General features: G+C 30.8%; 1 protein-coding gene across 3 annotated transcripts in view; it reads right to left on the minus strand.

The window, feature by feature from the left end:
- LOC134696046 (sister chromatid cohesion protein PDS5 homolog B-like) overlaps positions 1-18,929 on the minus strand; it is a 34,770-nt gene extending 15,841 nt beyond the window's left edge. Inside the window, exons 1-18 of one of the 3 annotated variants that reach the window (XM_063557596.1) lie at positions 18,811-18,929; positions 17,228-17,351; positions 16,446-16,640; positions 15,937-16,023; positions 15,556-15,653; positions 14,780-14,906; positions 14,392-14,472; positions 12,764-12,904; positions 12,206-12,321; positions 11,576-11,816; positions 11,277-11,428; positions 9,703-9,816; positions 9,318-9,350; positions 8,605-8,684; positions 8,202-8,341; positions 7,598-7,813; positions 7,150-7,240; positions 39-108 (exon numbers count right to left, since the gene is read on the minus strand). In XM_063557596.1, the coding sequence (XP_063413666.1) occupies positions 39-108; positions 7,150-7,240; positions 7,598-7,813; positions 8,202-8,341; positions 8,605-8,684; positions 9,318-9,350; positions 9,703-9,816; positions 11,277-11,428; positions 11,576-11,816; positions 12,206-12,321; positions 12,764-12,904; positions 14,392-14,472; positions 14,780-14,906; positions 15,556-15,653; positions 15,937-16,023; positions 16,446-16,640; positions 17,228-17,320 (2,075 nt within the window). In that variant the 5' untranslated portion in view covers positions 17,321-17,351; positions 18,811-18,929. Of the gene's footprint in view, positions 1-38; positions 109-7,149; positions 7,241-7,597; positions 7,814-8,201; positions 8,342-8,604; positions 8,685-9,317; positions 9,351-9,702; positions 9,817-11,276; positions 11,429-11,575; positions 11,817-12,205; positions 12,322-12,763; positions 12,905-14,391; positions 14,473-14,779; positions 14,907-15,555; positions 15,654-15,936; positions 16,024-16,445; positions 16,641-17,227; positions 17,352-18,657; positions 18,718-18,810 lie in introns of those variants that run through there. The other 2 variants (XM_063557597.1, XM_063557598.1) reach the window with 2 other exon arrangements.
- Positions 18,930-19,193: the final 264 nt, after the last annotated feature.

The raw sequence follows: 19,193 nt of genomic DNA on the forward strand, positions 1-19,193 counted from the left end.
AAAAACAAATGGACAGAATAATTTTGACATATACTTACGAGTATATATTGGGATAATCCTTTTGAAGATTTTTACCAATGTTATTGAATATCTGTAGTGTAAGGTCAGCTGAAAATAAAGATTTGTTTTAATAAGTAATTAATTGACAGTAAAAGAGTTTAAAGAGCAGGAACAAATTACTTTTATACATGTATATATAAGTGTGGGTAAAAAAAAACCAGATGCTCCGCAGGGCGTAGCTTTATACAACCCTGAACGGTTGGGGCAAGTATGGACACAACATTCAAGCTGGATTCAGCTCTAAATTTGGATTGTGATTTAATAGTTGACACAGCATAGGTTTCTGACACAGAATAAACGTGTTCTAATGAACTTAAAATTTTTGTTTTCTCTTAAGAGCAATTCACTATGCTGTTGAATATTAATCCTCTCAAAAAAATGTTTGAAGAAATTTTCTTTTTATTTATGAAATTTCAAATGAGAAAAATTGAACCCAATTTTTTAATCACATCCCCCTTTCCCTTATTCCAAAACTTATCTCAATTAAAATATTCTAATGGAGTTTGCAACAATAACTACTCATTTAAATACATCATAAAATATTAAGATGTAAAACTAGAGGCTCTAAAAAGCCTGTGTCGCTCACCTTGGTCTATGTTAATATTAAACATTGTACACAAATGAATTCATGACAAAATTTTGTTTTGGTGATGGTGATGTGTTTGAAGATCTTACTTTACTAAACATTTTTGCTGCTTACAATTATCTCTATCTATAACAGTAGTTTCTGTGGAAAATGTTAGTGAAAATCTACAAATTTTGTGAAAATTGTTAAAAAATGACTATGAAGGGCAATAACTCCTCAGGGAGTCAATTGACTATTTTGGTCATGTTGACTCATTTTTAGTTCTTACTTTACTGTACATTATTGCTGTTTACAGTTTATCTCTATCTATAATAATGTTCAAGATAATAACAAAAAAACAGCAAAATTTCCTCAAAATTACCAATTTAGGGGCAGCAACCTAACAACCGATGATCCAATTCATCTGAAAATTCCTGGGCAGATAGATCTTGACCTGATCAACAATTTCAACTCTGTCAGATTTGCTCTTAATGCTTTGTTTTTTGGGTTATAAGCCAAAAACTGCATTTTACTCCCATGTTCTATTTTTAGCCATGGCCACCATCTTGGTTGGTTGGCCAAGTTACCGGACACAATTTTATACTAGATACCCCAAAGATGATTGTGGCCAAGTTTCAATTAATTTGGCCCAGTAGTTTCAGAGGAGAAGATTTTTCTAAAAGATAATTAAGATTTACGTAAAATGGTTAAAAATTTACTATAAAGGGCAATAACTCCTACAGTGGTCAACTGACCATTTTGGTCATGTTGACTTATTTGTAGATCTTACTTTGCTGAACATTATTGCTGTTTACAGTTTTTCTCTATCTATTATAATATTCAAGATAAAAACCAAAAACAGCAAAATTTCCTTAAAATTACTGATTCAGGGGCAGCAACCTAACAACGGAATGTCAGATTCATCTGAAAATTTCAAGGCAGATAGATCTTAACCTGATAAACAATTTTACCCATGTCAGATTTGCTCTAAATGCTTTGGTTTTTGAGTTATAAGCCAAAAACTGCATTTTACCCCTATGTTCTATTTTTAGCCATGGCGGCCATCTTGGTTGGTTGGCAAGGTCACCGGACACAGTTTTCAAACTAGATACCTCAATGATGATTGTGGCCAAGTTTGGTTAAATTTGGCCCAGTAGTTTCAGAGGAGAAGATTTTTGTAAAAGTTAACGCAGGACGACGACGACGACGGACGACAGACGCCAAGTGAGCTAAAAAACTGCTTGTTATCACTGAATGGTAAAGATTATTTAAATTTATCAGTTGGTAGTAAAAAGTGAATATACATTGTATATTGTATATAACAAAGATTTAAGTTGATTCTGGACAAAGAAAGATAACTCCAATTAAAAAAAAATCTTGCAATAAGATATTTCTTGCTTACGATTCTGGACAAAGAAAGATAACTCTAATTAAAAAAAAAATTGCTATTTCACAATATTGTGAAATTAGATATTTCTTGCCATTGCACAATACTGTGCAATTGAAAAGACTTGCTATTGCACAATACTTAATATAATAATTTTAGATCCTGATCTGGACCAACTTGAAAACTGGGCCCATAATCAAAAATCTATAAGTACATGTTTAGATTCAGCATATCAAAGAGGCCCAAGAATTTAATTTTTGTTAAAATCAAACTTAGTTTAATTTTGGACTCTTTGGACCTTAATGTAGGCCAATTTGAAAACGGGACCAAAAATGAAGAATCTACATACACAGTTAGATTTGGCATATCAAAGAACCCCATTTATTTAATTTTTGATGAAATCAAAAAAGTTTAATTTTGGACCCCGATTTGGGCCAACTTGAAAACTGGGCCAATAATAAAAAATCTAAATTCATTTTTAGATTCAGCATATCAAAGAACCCCAAGGATTCAATTTTTGTTAAAATCAAACTAAGTTTAATTTTGGACCCTTTGGACCTTAATGTAGACCAATTTGAAAACGAGACCAAAAGTTAAGAATCTACATACGGGTGCTATAAACAGTTTCATACTAAAAACTAGGGGTTATTCCCCGTCTAAAAATAACCATGGAGGAAAACCCCTGTTTATTTACTTACTTGGTGAAAAAGTATCATGTTTTTTGTATTTGATTGTAAAAAATAGTTAATTAGCTTTCAATTAAAACAGGTTGAATGATTGAAATAATTTTTAAAATTATATTAAATAAACATGTTTCAAGGGGAGACAACACTGTAAACAGTCTGTTTTTTTAGCAGTGAAAATTGAAAACTTATTTGCAGCCACTGTAGCTCTTTTCGGAGCAGGAAACCGTACCCTGAAATAAGATTTTTTTGAAAGGTCAGGTAAAAACCTACAAAATTCATACAGTTTCGATTATGAAAAATGTGCATGGATCATGTCTTCATGGGTGTGCACTTGACCTGATTTCAAGTTTTTTATGTTAAAATTATACCTTTTTTCCCCCATGTTCATTGGATGAAATTTTTATAATATATTAAAAGTACACATTATTTTTATTTCATTATAAACTAGAGAACATTCTGATTCCAGTGATATCTAGTTTTATACATGTATCTTTATTAATCAGTCCACCAGTAAGGGTCACATATGCATGGTCCCTCAAAACATGACGTCATAGAAAAAAACTGTTGATTGCACCCTTAAAGGGACAAACATAAAATATAATGATGTTTTAGCAAAGAAATGTGTTAGCAAATGTAGTAAAATTATTTTGAAAAATATTATATGACATGTATACATTAATTTAAAAGCATCAGTTTGGTACATTTAATGCAAATATTACAGATTTGTACATAGCAACCAGAAATAAGAAAACCAGACTCTGTGCGAATATTGAAGTTTTTCGTCTTTTTGCGACGTCATGATATTTTTATTCAATCTCTCATATATTTGAAACTAAAAGTTGCACATGAAAAGTGTAGATTTTTTCTACTTTGACCTTTACTACTGATCAGAGTAACATACATTTTTATTCATTATATTGTATATTTGGTACTTTTTATAGTCAAAAAGGTACAAGTGCCATTCCTAAGAAAAACACCATTTCAATATTTTTCTCAACTCAGCCTTATCTTAGTTCATATAATACTAGGTACAAAATATGCTTTAAGTACCTTTATTCATGCTTATTTCATAGTTTTTATTCTATTTATTCAAAAGAAACCCTGTTTTATGATTTATTTTCTTTGTAAAACTGATGAAAAAGGGATAGAGGAAATGTTTGGAATTTGCCAGTTAAACTGTTTGCCACTGGCCAAAATGCCATTACTACGCGACATAAAAAAAGAGCTGTAGTTTCACTATTTGTGGTCACAATCCTTAAAGTAAGACATCATTTTAATCGGTATAGTGTACAGACTCAGAAAAGCTGAGAAATTTTAATTTGTCGCATACAAAGTTTTGCCTTAAGGGTGCTATAAACAGTTTCGTACTAAAAACTAGGGGTTATTCCCCGTCTAAAAATAACCATGGAGGAAAACCCCTGTTTATTTACTTACTTGGTGAAAAAGTATCATGTTTTTTGTATTTGATTGTAAAAAATAGTTAATTAGCTTTCAATTAAAACAGGTTGAATGATTGAAATAATTTTTAAAATTATATTAAATAAACATGTTTCAAGGGGAGACAACACTGTAAACAGTCTGTTTTTTTAGCAGTGAAAATTGAAAACTTATTTGCAGCCACTGTAGCTCTTTTCGGAGCAGGAAACCGTACCCTGAAATAAGATTTTTTTGAAAGGTCAGGTAAAAACCTACAAAATTCATAGTTTCGATTATGAAAAATGTGCATGGATCAGGTCTTCATGGGTGTGCACTTGACCTGATTTCAAGTTTTTTATGTTAAAATTATACCTTTTTTCCCCCATGTTCATTGGATGAAATTTTTATAATATATTAAAAGTACACATTATTTTTATTTCATTATAAACTAGAGAACATTCTGATTCCAGTGATATCTAGTTTTATACATGTATCTTTATTAATCAGTCCACCAGTAAGGGTCACATATGCATGGTCCCTCAAAACATGACGTCATAGAAAAAAACTGTTGATTGCACCCTACAGAGTTAGATTCCGCATATCAAAGAACCCCAATTATTCAATTTTGATGAAATCAAACAAAGTTTAATTTTGGACCCTTTGGGCCCCTTTTTCCTAAACTGTTGGGACCAAAACTCCCAAAATCAATACCAACTTTCCTTTAATGGTCATTAACCTTGTGTTTAAATTTCATAGATTTCCATTTACTTATACTAACGTTATGGTGCGAAAACCAAGAAAAATGCTTATTTGGGTCCCTTTTTGGCCCCTAATTCCTAAACTGTTGGGACCTTAACTCCCAAAATCAATACCAATCTTCCTTTTGTGGTCATAAACATTATGTTTAAGTTTCATTGATTTCTCTTTACTTAAACTAAAGTTATTGTGCGAAAACCCAGAATAATGCTTATTTGGGCCCTTTTTTGGCCCCTAATTCCTAAACTGTTAAAACCAAAACTCCCAAAATCAATCCCAAGCTTTCTTTTGTGGTCATCAACCTTGTGTCAAAATTTCATAGATTTCTATTAACTTAAACTAAAGTTATAGTGCGAAAACCAAGAAAATGCTTATTTGGGCCCTTTTTGGCCCCTTATTCCTAAAATGTTGGGACCAAAACTCCCAAAATCAATACGAACCTTCCTTTTATGGTCATAAACCTTGTGTTAACATTTCATAGATTTCTATTCACTTTTACTAAAGTTAGAGTGCGAAAACTAAAAGCGGACGACGACGACGATGACGCAGACGACGACGCCAACGTGATAGCAATATACGACGAAAATTTTTTAAAATTTGCGGTCGTATAAAAATCTAAGTACATGTTTAGATTCAGCATATCAAAGAGGCCCAAGAATTTAATTCTTGTTAATATCAAACTTAGTTTAATTTTGGACCCTTTGGAACTTAATGAAGGCCAATTTGAAAACAGGACCATAAATGAAGAATCTACATACACAGTTAGATTTGGCATATCAAAGAACCCCATTTATTCAATTTTTGATGAAATCAAATAAAGTTTAATTTTGGACCCAGATTTGGGCCAACTTGAAAACTGGGCCAATAATCAAGAATCTAAGTACATTTTTAGATTCAACATATCAAAGAACCCAACCGATTCATTTTTTGTCAAAATCAAACTAAGTTTAATTTTGGACCCTTTAGACCTTAATGTAGACCAATTTGAAAACATGACCAAAAGTTAAGAATCTACATACACAGTTAGATTCGGCATATCAAAGAACCCCAATTATTCAATTTTGATGAAGTTTAATTTTGGACCCTTTGGGCCCCTTTTTCTTAACTGTTGGGACCAAAACTTCCAAATCAATACCAACCTTTCTTTTGTGGTCATAAACATTTTGTTTAAATTTCATTGATTTCTATTTACTCAAACTAAAGTTATTGTGCAAAAACCAAGAATAATGCTTATTTGTGCCCTTTTTTGGCCCCTTATTCCTAATCTGTTGAAACCAAAACTCCCAAAATCAATCCCAACCTTTCTTTTGTGGTCATAAACATTGTGTTTAAATTTCATTGATTTCTATTCACTTAAACTAAAGAAATTGTGCGAAAACCAAGAATAATGCTTATTTGGGCCCTTTTTTGGCCCCTAATTCCTAAACTGTTGAAACCAAAACTCCCAAAATCATTCCCAACCTTTCTTTTGTGGTCATAAACCTTGTGTCAAAATTTCATAGATTTCTATAAACTTAAACTAAAGTTATAGTACGAAAACCAAGAAAATGCTTAATTGGGCCCTTTTTGGCCCCTAATTCCTAAAATGTTGGGACCAAAACTCCCAAAATCAATACCAACCTTCCTTTTATGGTCATAAACCTTGTGTTAAGATTTCATAGATTTCTATTCACTTTTACTAAAGTTAGAGTGCGAAAACTAAAAGTATTCGGACGACGACGCAGACGACGATGCCAACGTGATAGCAATATACGACGAATTTGCGGTCGTATAAAAATGTATCGAGTAAAAAAATCATATTTTGATTTCTCTGTTGTAACTTCCAATTGTGGTTATAAACTATACGATCTTCTTTAAAACGTTATAAATAAAATTCTTTTGAAGCAAATCGTTATATAGCCCATTTTTATACAGTTAGTTCAATCTGAAGGAAATAAAGTGTTAAATTAAACATACATAATAATTCTGTATGAATGTGCCTGTCCCATGTCAGGAGCCTTTAATTTAGTGGTTGTCGTTTATTTATGTGTTTCTTATTTGTTTTATTGTTCATTTTTTATACATAAATTAAGATGTTAGTTTTCTCGTTTGAATTGTTTTACATTGTCATTTGTGGGCCTTTTAAAGCTTAGAATGCAGTACAGGCTTTGCTCATTGTTGAAGTGCCGTACGGTGCCCTATAGTTGTAAATTTCTGTTTCATTTTGGTATCTTGTGGAGAGTCGTCTCATTGGCAATCATACCACATCTTCTTTTTTTATATCAATATACTATACATACCAACACTTTCATCATCATGTTTCATAAACGTCAATAGTAGTTCGTATGTTTCTTCTGTTTTAAAATAGTATGGATATGTCCATGACAGTACCTTTAAAATAAAACCACAATACTGTGAGATTTTTATCTGGTACAGTTTTATCTATGTATGGTTTTACTTATTACAGTATAACGATGAAAAGTTGATAGATATCTCAATGTCCAGTAATTCATGTTTCATACATATTAAGGGTAATTGAAATCATTATTGAAATTTAATTTGATAGTTTTTTAGGTAAACAAAAACATAATATTTCTTAAATGTTTATCACCTACTGAGTCCTGAACACAAAATAATTTATTTAATCAACTTATATCAATGGGTAAATAGAAAACCTGATTTACAAGTTTGGTAGCAGCTTATAAAGAATTCATGAAGCCAGACAAGTACAAATCCTATAATACTTACCATTAATAATTTAACACTTTTCTCAGCAGCACCATCTATTCCCTCTGTAATTATACCAAGACCTCTGACAGAATCGTCTACATGGGAGACTAGCTGGTCAACTGCTGATATATCTATCATTACAGGGGCCACTCTCTCTAACAAACTCTTTATAGTGTTGTAATAAATATTCTGTGTACCCTGTGATGGACCTCCTAACTTCTTCAAAATCTCTCTCTAAAATGTCAAATATCTTTATTATGCATTAATATATTTAGATCAATCAGTTATCTTCTGTGTTGAACATTGAAATATCTGGGCTTACACAAATATAATCATTTACATTGAGCAAAGAGGTACTATATGTATCTTGATCAAGATAATGATGATATCTCTTGTTTAAATATACCTTGAAGCTGCAAGAACAAAAAGTAACCATCTAAAATGTCAGTCCTCAATTATTTTGTTGCATGCACATCTCAATATGATGCACTATTAAGAAAGAATTAAATTTAACTGAAACCCTTCATACTTGTCAAATAAATAACAAGGTCATTCGTTTGTGTTTCAAAACCTTCTTTGCAGATTTATTCTGATACCATACCAATATATGAATGAAACTTACCACTAAATCTTGTGCTTTTTTACATGTACAATCTTGACTCAGTAATTTGATTAAATAGCTTCTTAATCTTTTGTCATCCTTGATTATCTGACAAAATTTCTTTAGATGCTCTATGGCTTTTCCAGTCTCTGGCAAAGTTCCTATAAGTAAAATATAAAGCATAATTACTTCCTCCTCAGATCCTTGCAATCAAGTGATTCTTCCCCTAGCATTTTTCATATAACAAAAACAGAATGGAGATAAGTTGAGGCCTAGCAGCTAGCTCTAAAATATAGTCAATTTGGCAGTTCTTTTGTTTTAAGGTACTGTTTTTGTTTGGTTGGTTATTTTTCTATTGCAAAAGTTTCAATCATTCATAAGGATTATCATTTTGATTTCTTGAAGTCTGTAGTGTTATACTTACTAGACAAACTAACAATCCTAGGATTCAGTAAAGCTTGTTGCTCTATTGCTTCAACCATCTGTAAAATCATAGCTCGAACACTGCAAAACAAGGAATAATATAAATAAACTCATCATAGATACCAGGATTGAAATTGTATATTTGTGTATGACTCACTTTTCATCTCCAAAATTGAATCAAAACATTTTATTCTACCAAGTGCATCAGAAATATCAGTAACATAAAGACATAGTTTTTCTAACAACATATTGTTATAGTATAATGCTAATAGGAAAATGCGATAAAAAAATTACACCTGGTTAAATCCATTCTCGAAAAAAACAAACTTAAAACAGCTGATATTGATTAAGTCAATTGATGTCTGCAAGTCTGACTGTTATGTTAGTATTTCAACACTGCACAAAAACATCATGTTTTAGAAAAAATCTTCATGATTAAAACTTTAATACAATATCAAGGCATCAAGACTCAGTCCAAACATTTAAGTAAGAAGACTTATATAAAGTCATAACTTTCACAGATAAGCATTTCAAAACACCTATGTATGTGTTTATATGCTCATTGTAAAGACCATTTGGTGATCGCCAATTATTGAATTTTTAAAGGTTGCAGACTTGCAGTCTCATTATAATGTTTCTTTTTTATCTATAATTTTTTAAATATGCATGTAAAGTTTATATGATAAAGATATATATTCTTGTCATACCACATACCTTATTCTGTGTTTAAACATTTCCTGAAAAGCCCTGAAAATTTATAAATTCTTTTATTATAAAGCCTTCAATAACAGTTCTAACATTCATACAGATAAAAATATTTCACATCAAATTTGAAATCAGGACATGTTATGCTTTCTAGAGGATGGGAAGAAGAAAAAGAAAGAACCCATAACATTTGCCTTTTATTTTGTCAGTGAATTAGTTGAGGCATTCATCTAAGTTCATAAGCAATTGTAATTGTTATCTTCTCTTTCATATGTGAAATATGAAAATGAACTACTTTTAAAAAGCGAAGATAATCAAGTGAAAACTGAATAATATCCAAAAACTGATATTGATTTGATACATTTGGCAATATGATATGATCACATCTACTTACTTTATAGCATGTTCATCTAGGGTACAATATAATAGTAGGAACTGTCTCATCCTGTCTTCTTCTGGCATATTGTAGGGTACTAAACATGTGTTAAACACTCTCTCCACTAGGAGTCTGAAATAAAAACAGAATTATATACCTGTAAGTTTTAGGAATCCAAATATTATATGTTATTCAGGTCTCAGACAGGGTATATACTGTGACATTCCCGGCTTAGAGTTTATATCCCCTGAGCCGAAGGCGAAGGGGATATAAACTCTAAGCAGGGAATGTCACAGTATATACCCTTTCTGAGACCTGAATTACACATATATTACGGATTACCCCTGACTTATTGTTATTTTCCAGTGCAGGTATTTGTTGACAACACATAAATAAGTTAAAAAACCCAACCTGATATGTTCAGCATACGTGAAGGATTTTCTAATTTGCTGTGAACACAATTTTATCGTGTATGTAATAATTTATAATAACACTTTTAACATTAAATTTAAGTATTAAAAGTGTTAATTGCGTGATTTCGTATCAAACATTTAATACTGACTGAATCACATCATTATTTCCCCTCTGTGAGCCTCTGACAGTCTGATAGCTGTTATAATGACGTTTTTGAGGTTCCAAATGGGGATAAAAATGTCTTATAAACCCGGCAGTTTCCTGAATATATACTGACATCTCTGGGTTGTTATCCAATCACAAACCTCGACACATTTGTAATCCGTAATATATGGTGAAGCTTAATAAAGACCCACCAACACACTGTTTGATGCATATTTTACAATACAAGTAGATAATCAGAATCAATTTTTGTTTTTTTCTGAAGAAAAAAATCCAGATTTTTAAATTTACAAATAAAATTTATACACCAGAACTTAATTTTAATCAGAGCTGTTTCTAAATTGATCATGGTGGGAGTAACTCAATATAATGTGGGTGATTGCATTTTCCTTTTAAGATTTTTTTAAAGATTAATTTATAAGCAAAATGATTATTTTGTATTATTGTTGGTTTTGGTTTAAATAAGGCCCCCCATTACCACATACATATAGTTCTGGAAAAGCCCAGTTGAACATTTTCGTGATTATAAGTGATAGATGTACTACTGTGGATTCATTATTATTTGTTTGATACCACTTTCTGTGGATTTCAGTGGTACAGGGTAACTATAAATTTGAATGCTCAATGATTTATACATTTTCTACAGGAAAGTATGCAGACTTTAGAAACACCATGATCATGATAAAATCAAATATTCTTTAATCCACAAGAATGAGGTAACATTATTCTGATTTCTGATCTCTTAAACAAAATTCTGTGCTGTTTTAAATGCCCTGTCCAGAGCAACAAATAATATACATTTGACTGAATATCCTATTGGTCAGACTCAACTTAAGGAATACAAGGAAATAAAACTTAATGAAGGTAAGATTAAAATTTTGGATTCATAGATCATTGACAGAAACAATAGCATTAAAGTCCAATTGGAAAATTAACCTGCCTAATCCACAAAACCAAAGAATGACATTGAATCTATTCTGACAGATGTGAAATGAATGTTAATACTATAATATTACCTGTCATCACTACTCTGTTGATAATAATGATGGAATATCTTGTCTTTTATAAATGATACTTTTTCCACAAAGGATTCCTCTACTTTTTCACCAAATGTGTATTTCTTGTATAGTTGTCCAAGTCCCATTAAAGCCTCTCTTCTCACTTGAAACTAAAACAATAAATCTAACTGATTAACAACTTTTCATGCACATTATATAATACTTCTTGATTATAATGTAACAAATGAAACCAATGACTGATCAGAAATGTAACATTTAAACTACAGTACTACCAAAAATAACTGTTCTTTACTTACTTTCTTATCTAGTGTTCTCTCCTTTATAAAGCCAATTAATTCTTCATTAATTATACTGAAATCTTTCTTTGCTACACTTAGTACTGTGTTTACAACCTCCATACGAATAGTTTCCTCAGGATCATGGCTCCTCGACTTCAGTTGCTCTACAATATCTTTATTAGTTTCTGGGTGATTAATAAGGAAATGTTGTGAGAACTGGACACAGGTCTGACGGACAGGTATACTGATGTCATTAAACCTGAAACAAGACAAATAGGTATACTTATGTCATTACAAGTCTATAAAAGTCACAAATGTATACAACTGATACAGAAACTGAAACAAAACAGCTTTCCTATTAATGTCTCAAAAATCAGAGAAATAACATCTGAATTAGCTTTCGTACAGTCTCTAATAAATACATACAATTTACCTTTATATATCAGATACCCTAAAACGTAATAATCCAATGTAATAGTTTTGAGCATTACACTACTGTTTTAAGCAGTTAGTGCTTACACTTTTGGAGCATCTTAGTTCAACCTCTATTGATAGGGTTCATGTTATTCAATCTTCATTTATATGTGTGGTGTTTTGTAGAAACCATTCATTGTATTTTTTTCAATGAAAGTGGGTTTTGAAATTTACCTTCCAAGAAAACAAATCCATAGTGGTCTATTTTGTTCTACAAGATTAGAACCCTCATCAGAAAACATCTTGGCTAGAAGTTTTGTTACTTGTTTTCTTTCACTCTCTTCATTACTCTGAAATATTAATGATATATAAAGGGACATAACTCAAGAATGATGAAAATAAAGCCACTTGATCTGAGTTTGATGGTAATAAGCGTTTTTAATAAGTTTCATAACATTTGGTTGATGCAAAATGAAGATTACTACAATTCTTTTAAATGATAAAGGGGTGTCAATGGACAAATGTAAAGTGACACAAGCAAATTTCAAACTTGATCAGTCTTTGTTGGTAATAAGCATAGTGTATAAGTTACACATCATTTGGTTGAGGCAAACTTAAGTTAGAGAACTGAAATTAGTTTAGGACATACTTAAGGATGTATACACAGATGGAAAGAGTAAAACTTAATGCTTCCTCTGCCAGGCGAGGCTTAAAATGTTTAATAACAATTGGTGTTCTTTCACATTTTTTATTTACTCTGTACAAGGATGCATATTTTAAATAAAGACTTACCTTCAGTTTAAACTCTAGCTGGGGTAGAACTGACAACAACACATTTGGAGAAATCTGATTGAGTTCATAAATTAGGTCATATAGTCTGTGAGAAAGTTCACTTTCAGAACTTTTACCCAACATCAAAGTATTGTTGAAAAACTGAAGAAAAAAAACAAGAAAACGTTGTATAAAACCAATCTAGCTGCAAATAATTACTAATTACACTATTTGTATAAATTATCATGTTTGTTGTTGTATATCATATTTGCTTTTTGTTTATTGCTTTGTACTTAAATGAGTTTTTTTTCTCATTTGAATTGTTTTACACTTGTCATTTATTGACCATAAAGGAACAGAGCTTATATTGATGTTATTCATCTTGATATCACAGCCAGGCCTTCAATATGTTGCGACATTTTACACTAGGCAAGTCTTTACCATCACATTTCTGATTTAAAGGTATATTATACCAGGAAGATTGCATGTAGATTTATAAACAATTCATTTGTTTTCCAATTTTGTATCACACCATAATTTTTTGGAATACTTGTTTGAGTCACTGTGTTGTATTTTAACCTTAAATATAATCATCCCTGTAAGAAATGATTTGTTTGGTCCTGAAGTGGTGTCAGGAATTGAAATTCTGCTGATAGTCCAGTCAAACTAAGATTTAACCTCAAACTAATTGCAACAGAAAATGTTTTAGTTCTTATCTTTAGTATTATGCCCTTTATAAACACAGAAAAAAGTCCAATAAAATCTAACTTGAGGAAAACTAAAAATCAGCATTTTTAATTTCCTATGGAAATTAACATTGGGAAGGGAGATAACTCTTGCAAAAATTAGTCTTTTTTGTCAGTTCTTGGGTTGTTTTTCTTGAAATTTATGTATAGTATGATACTTTGATGGGGTTATAAGTTTGTATTTGACTAAATTATATAATCTTCATCTCATAAAATGTACAATACCGAAGTGTTATGGGTAGTTTTTTATTTTTTTGTACATTTTTCATTCAAGAAATTGCAAATTTGAAGCTTTGTAACCATTTTGAAAAAATAATGTGAAAATTTGATATTGTTTTTATTTGTATATTATATTTTTTCAACAACTTGCTTATCTCAAGAATTTTTAAATCACAAAAAGAAGAATACATGCTTAATTATTTTTATTCAATTTGAGATTCTTTACCTTGACATGTTGAAAAATTAAATAAATGGTTAACTAATAAATTACGAAATCTAGATTATAGCTTGATAAAATATATGAAAACACCTTTAGAGTTGTTTGTTATACTCTAAAGACCGCTAAAAAATCAAGAATCAATACATTCTGATGAATAGAAGCGGTAAAGTTATAATTTTGTATCAATTTTTATTGATATTTCTGCCTTTTTTGCAAGAGTTATTTCCCTTTTCAATGCAAATCTCCATAGGAATTTTAAATGGTGATTTTTTTAGTTTTCCTCAAGTTAGATTTTTTGGGACTTTTTTCTGTGTATATTTGGGGTATAATGCTAAAGATTAAAACTCAAAAATCTTCTGTTGCAATTACTTTCAGGTTAGGGTCAAATTTATGCTAGATTGACTGGACTATGAATAAAACAGAACTATAATTTACAAATAATATAATACAATTTTTATACATACTGCTTGTATATATGGTTCAATAGCATTACTTGATCTGATGAGTAGCTCCTTAGCAAGTGCATATGCTACTCTTTTCTGTGTCTGTAAGAGCAAGAGAAAACATAAAACAATTTATCCATGTTTAATAAGACATTTTATAAAAACTTTCACGTTTAAATACCCCCACTCCTTGACCTATAAATATTCTGTAGATTTTAAAACAAAATTTTACAGGCTAATCTGGCTAAAATATAAATTACACTTGAATTTTCAATTCTATACTTTTTTTTAAATTATTAACAACTCTCCCAAAAGAGGGTGGTTACCTCCTCCTATCTTGTACTTGACAGAAAAAAAAGTTGTTTAATTCTAATGATAATAGTCTATATTCCATCATAGTTATTTTTACCTTATAAGGTTCTACAACATTTAACAAGATAATGTCCATTAGTTCCTGTGACACAGAATCAGCCTCAGTGATAAGTGGAGTCAACATGTCTAATACAAAGTTCTTCACTTTGCTGGAGTGCTTGTCACTACAAACAAAAGTTTCAATGAATATATGATTTTATAAGTTGAAATCAATTTGGTTCTCCTTTTCCCAATCTATGTTTATCAAATGGTTGTGACAGTATCAGTTAATTTTTGACACATTGGTCAATATGAAATTACAATGGCAAATATAATGTGATCTTAAAGAACATAAATTTTATTGAAGCATTAAATTTAGCTGTTACATGCCTGATCTGGTAGATATCAGGACTAGTTGGAATCCAGAACCTATTGTTTTAAAAAGCAGATAGCCACTAAGCAGAATACTGTACCATATTAGAATATATAACTGACGTCAGGAAACAAACTCCCTTATCTGCATCCAGAAGCAATATCTTAATCATAATGTATTCTTTCCACATGCAAACATTTCTATTTTTACTCCAATCTTGAGCTTACAATTAATGCATTTATTTTAGCAGACTATGAAGTATTGGTTTTGATAATTGTTAAATGTTGAATGCTGACCTATAGTTCTAAATTTTTATGCCATGTGGTATCTGGTGGAGAGAGGTCTTATTGGCAATAATGCCACATTTTTTATTTTCATAAAACAATAAGTTAGACAGATAAACTGACTTTTAAGTGATGTTATGATTATCAATTATAATATTCCAGCTAATCACTACATACCTGACAATAGAAAACATAAGCTGGAACAAACTACAGAAGATTTCTTGATTCTCTTCCAGTTCAATACAAATATTGAAGGACTTGACCCAAGCTAGATTCTACAATAATAAAACAATTGATAGCTATATATTCATGTTAATATTGAACTAGCTGCCTCAAAATTTTTAATATGTTAGGAACCAAAGAAAGGCACTTAAATCCATAAAAGGCGAATAAATCTCAAACGTAGTTACGTGTTTTTGATGTGAATTTACAAAGCATGATTTTAAATATTATAATCCATACCAGTACCGGTTTCATCATATTGTGGAACTTTTAATACACTTATCTGTTGTGATAATTAATTACCATTTAAAGTATCTGTATCTAATTAATATTTACCTCCAACAAGTAAAAGTATCTCTTGAATGATGGAGAGTCAGGGTCTTCCAAACCTCTCAACTGTTTCACAAGGAATATGAAGATATCCTAAAATCAAGTAAATACATGAATGTTTAATGCATAATTTTAAGAATAAAATTCTTTATTCCTGAGTTTTTCAAATAAAACTTTTAAGTTTTCAATGACAGCAACTAACTGAGGTTATTTATTTAAGTGTATTGAACAGTTTGCAATTCAAGAGTTTTATACATTTGCAGTATAACTAGCATCTTGCTGTCAAATATTCATTCTATATTTCCAACAAAACAAAGTTGTGTATAAACAGGTCACCTTGTTTATATTGTAATATATTAAAATTATAGTCAGCTGATATTTGACGCATTACCCAGTCACAACAAAACTTTCTAATGCTATTAAAACAATAATTCCCATTAAGGTGAGTAAAAAACTTTGATTTCTTTCAAAAGCAATGGAATAGGTCACCAAAATTTCACTTCATACATCTTTACCTTTAAGTGTTTAAGATCCTTGTATGGAGCCTCAGGTGCAAATATCCTAAAGACATCAGCAACACAACATGCCACCAGTAATCTGACATCTTTACTCTGATGGTCCAGAAAGTAATCTGTAGCTAAGTATACAGCAAGTCCAGAATATTGATCATTGTCATCTTGTCCCATGTCCTGGAAAGCTCTTGCTAACAACTGTCAAGAAAAATAATTAGTTATCTCCTTTTGACATCTTTATTTTATACCATTTACTTGTAATGTTTTAACAGAAATAAATGTTTGGCAAGTTTTCAACATAATCTGGTCATTAAATCAATGAAAACAAGATAATGAATGAGGGCTGGGTGGTACTTCAATTACTTTGATATGGGAAAGGAGGTCACAAAGTTCAAATTGTGTGGTTTGGTATAAAAAGATAAATGCAATTGTATGGGAGATGGGCATATAAAAAAAAGTGCCTTTTAACTCCTACTTATTTTTTTCTGATATAGCCCACATATAATCGTTGGTCTTTTAGGGGGTTATGAATATATGTTGTAAACTTTAAAGAATCTGAAAATCAACAGAACAAAAAGTATTTTGAGGTCACATAGATTATCTTGACCAAGGCTTTTTTTGGTTCCGGCTTGGAATTACAATAAGCAGACTGCCAGCAGACATCGATTCGAAGTGATCTTTATTCGTAAATCTGGTTGAAGGATGACATGTTTTTTTTTCACATCAAAACTGTAAACTATTTGAAATTAAATATAACATATAATCACTTGTACAAATTAATTTACCTTTAGCCTTCGCACTAATTCTTCTTTTCCTATCTCTTCTGTAATATCTTTACACCCCGGAGGGTACACTATCTTATTAGCTTTCCCACTCATGTTAGCACTTGATCATTTACTACATTTAAATCTGGAAAAAAAGGATACTTGTTAAAAAGTAGAGTCTACAAACTGTCTCATTAGTTTTGCTCAATATGATTGAATTTATATCAAAAGCCTTTGAGTTCAAGTTTTAATACAAGTATGGAATAACCTTTACATTATCAAAATCTATAAAAAAGTAGAGAAATAGGCTTGTGGAAAGGGTACACAAAAAGCATTTCAGTTTTATATATCTGGTCCTTAAACCTTTTCCAGTTGGACAGGTATATCTATAATATGAATAGATTCAAACGAGGTGTAAAAACACTAATGTACATGTACATTTCCTTCTTATAACTTTTCAATATTATTTTATGCCTTCAACTGTTTTGCTTTTCAAACTTTTATTTCCATTGATGATTATTCTTAAAGTAAATGTTAAGAAGAATTGTCTAATTTTTTTTATAGCACCTCCTACAGTACAAAAACAGTCCTATCTAAGATTCATGAGACACTGGAAAAAGTCATGTGAAATTGGTATTGTCACAAAACAGTAACTTATATCAAATCTGACCAACCATTGCCAATTGTCAAGGGAAATCAATTGAGTCAAAAAAAATATTACTTTCTGGTCACCTTTAGTTATTTGATAACATAAATTTCTTATGTAAATTTATACCAAAATATCCATTCTTGTAAATTCACTTTGTTTATTATAATATGAAACAAAAAATTTGCTTGATTGGTGTTTAACACCCCTTTCAGCCAATATGAAATTTCATGCAGGGCTTCAGAATCCTATTCCTATTTAGATAGCTTTTGGTGTTAGAATTTAAGAGATGACAAATAAAACAGTCTTTAAAAGCAATAGGGTAGGGACATCAGGACAAACCTCTGAATATTGAGATACAGTATGAGTACTTTTAATCTTGGTTAGGGTTAGTGAGTTTAGTATTACTCTATATCTATTGGACCTATTACCAGAAAAGAAGGCCATGAATATCCTGGTCAAATGCTTGTCATCACTACATAGATTGAAAGGCATGCAAAATAAATAAATCAATATGTAACATTCAACCCTAGAGACGTATTGGACCATATTTGTCAGTATATTGACATAAAGCAGAAACACATCAAATTTTTACTATAGCAACATTTTAGGTTTTTCTAAATATGAACTCCAGCTACACATTTCTCAAATTTGACAAGGAGATTTTCACAAAGAAAACTTTCATTTGTCAACTGTAGTCATGTAAGTGTAATAAAACCAGATTTCAGGCCCTTACAGTGTTAAAGATATCATATAGTTCCGACTCAACAACCATTTAGATGGTTAAATATGCAATAAACCAAACCTAGAGATTTCAGAAATAAAAAAAACAGCGCCATTTTGATCCATTTGATCATGCGCGAATATTTAGTCTGGTAAGAAAATTTGTTATTTCTAAAAAATGATAAAGAAGTTTTTTGGTAGATAAGAAGAAATGCTATTCTAAAATCCATTTTACGTTGTTATTCATACACAAATGGCAACAAACAGGGTAATCTTTATATGCGGTAACGGCGCCAAAGTTTCCACCATTAATCGATGTTTTGGAATGAAATGTTAAATCAATTTTCATTGGTCAGTCAACGAAAACCGACAGTTACCGACGAGATACTCACAAAGTTAACACTTAACGTACATATAAGACAAAGTTGTTTTTTAAATTAATTAATTGAGTGCTTATACTAATTGGACAAATGTTTGTTTTTCAGATTGTGTTTACCATCAAGCCCAGAGTATTGGTATTCTAGATGGAGCCTTCAGTCAAAGTTCGTGGGCTGGCACACAACATGCAGAAACACCCAGTTAAAGCAGTACAGCTTAGGAAAAATTGAAATTAGTTCA

Source organism: Mytilus trossulus, chromosome 14 (assembly GCF_036588685.1).
Source record: "Mytilus trossulus isolate FHL-02 chromosome 14, PNRI_Mtr1.1.1.hap1, whole genome shotgun sequence".
Taxonomy (NCBI): domain Eukaryota; kingdom Metazoa; phylum Mollusca; class Bivalvia; order Mytilida; family Mytilidae; genus Mytilus; species Mytilus trossulus.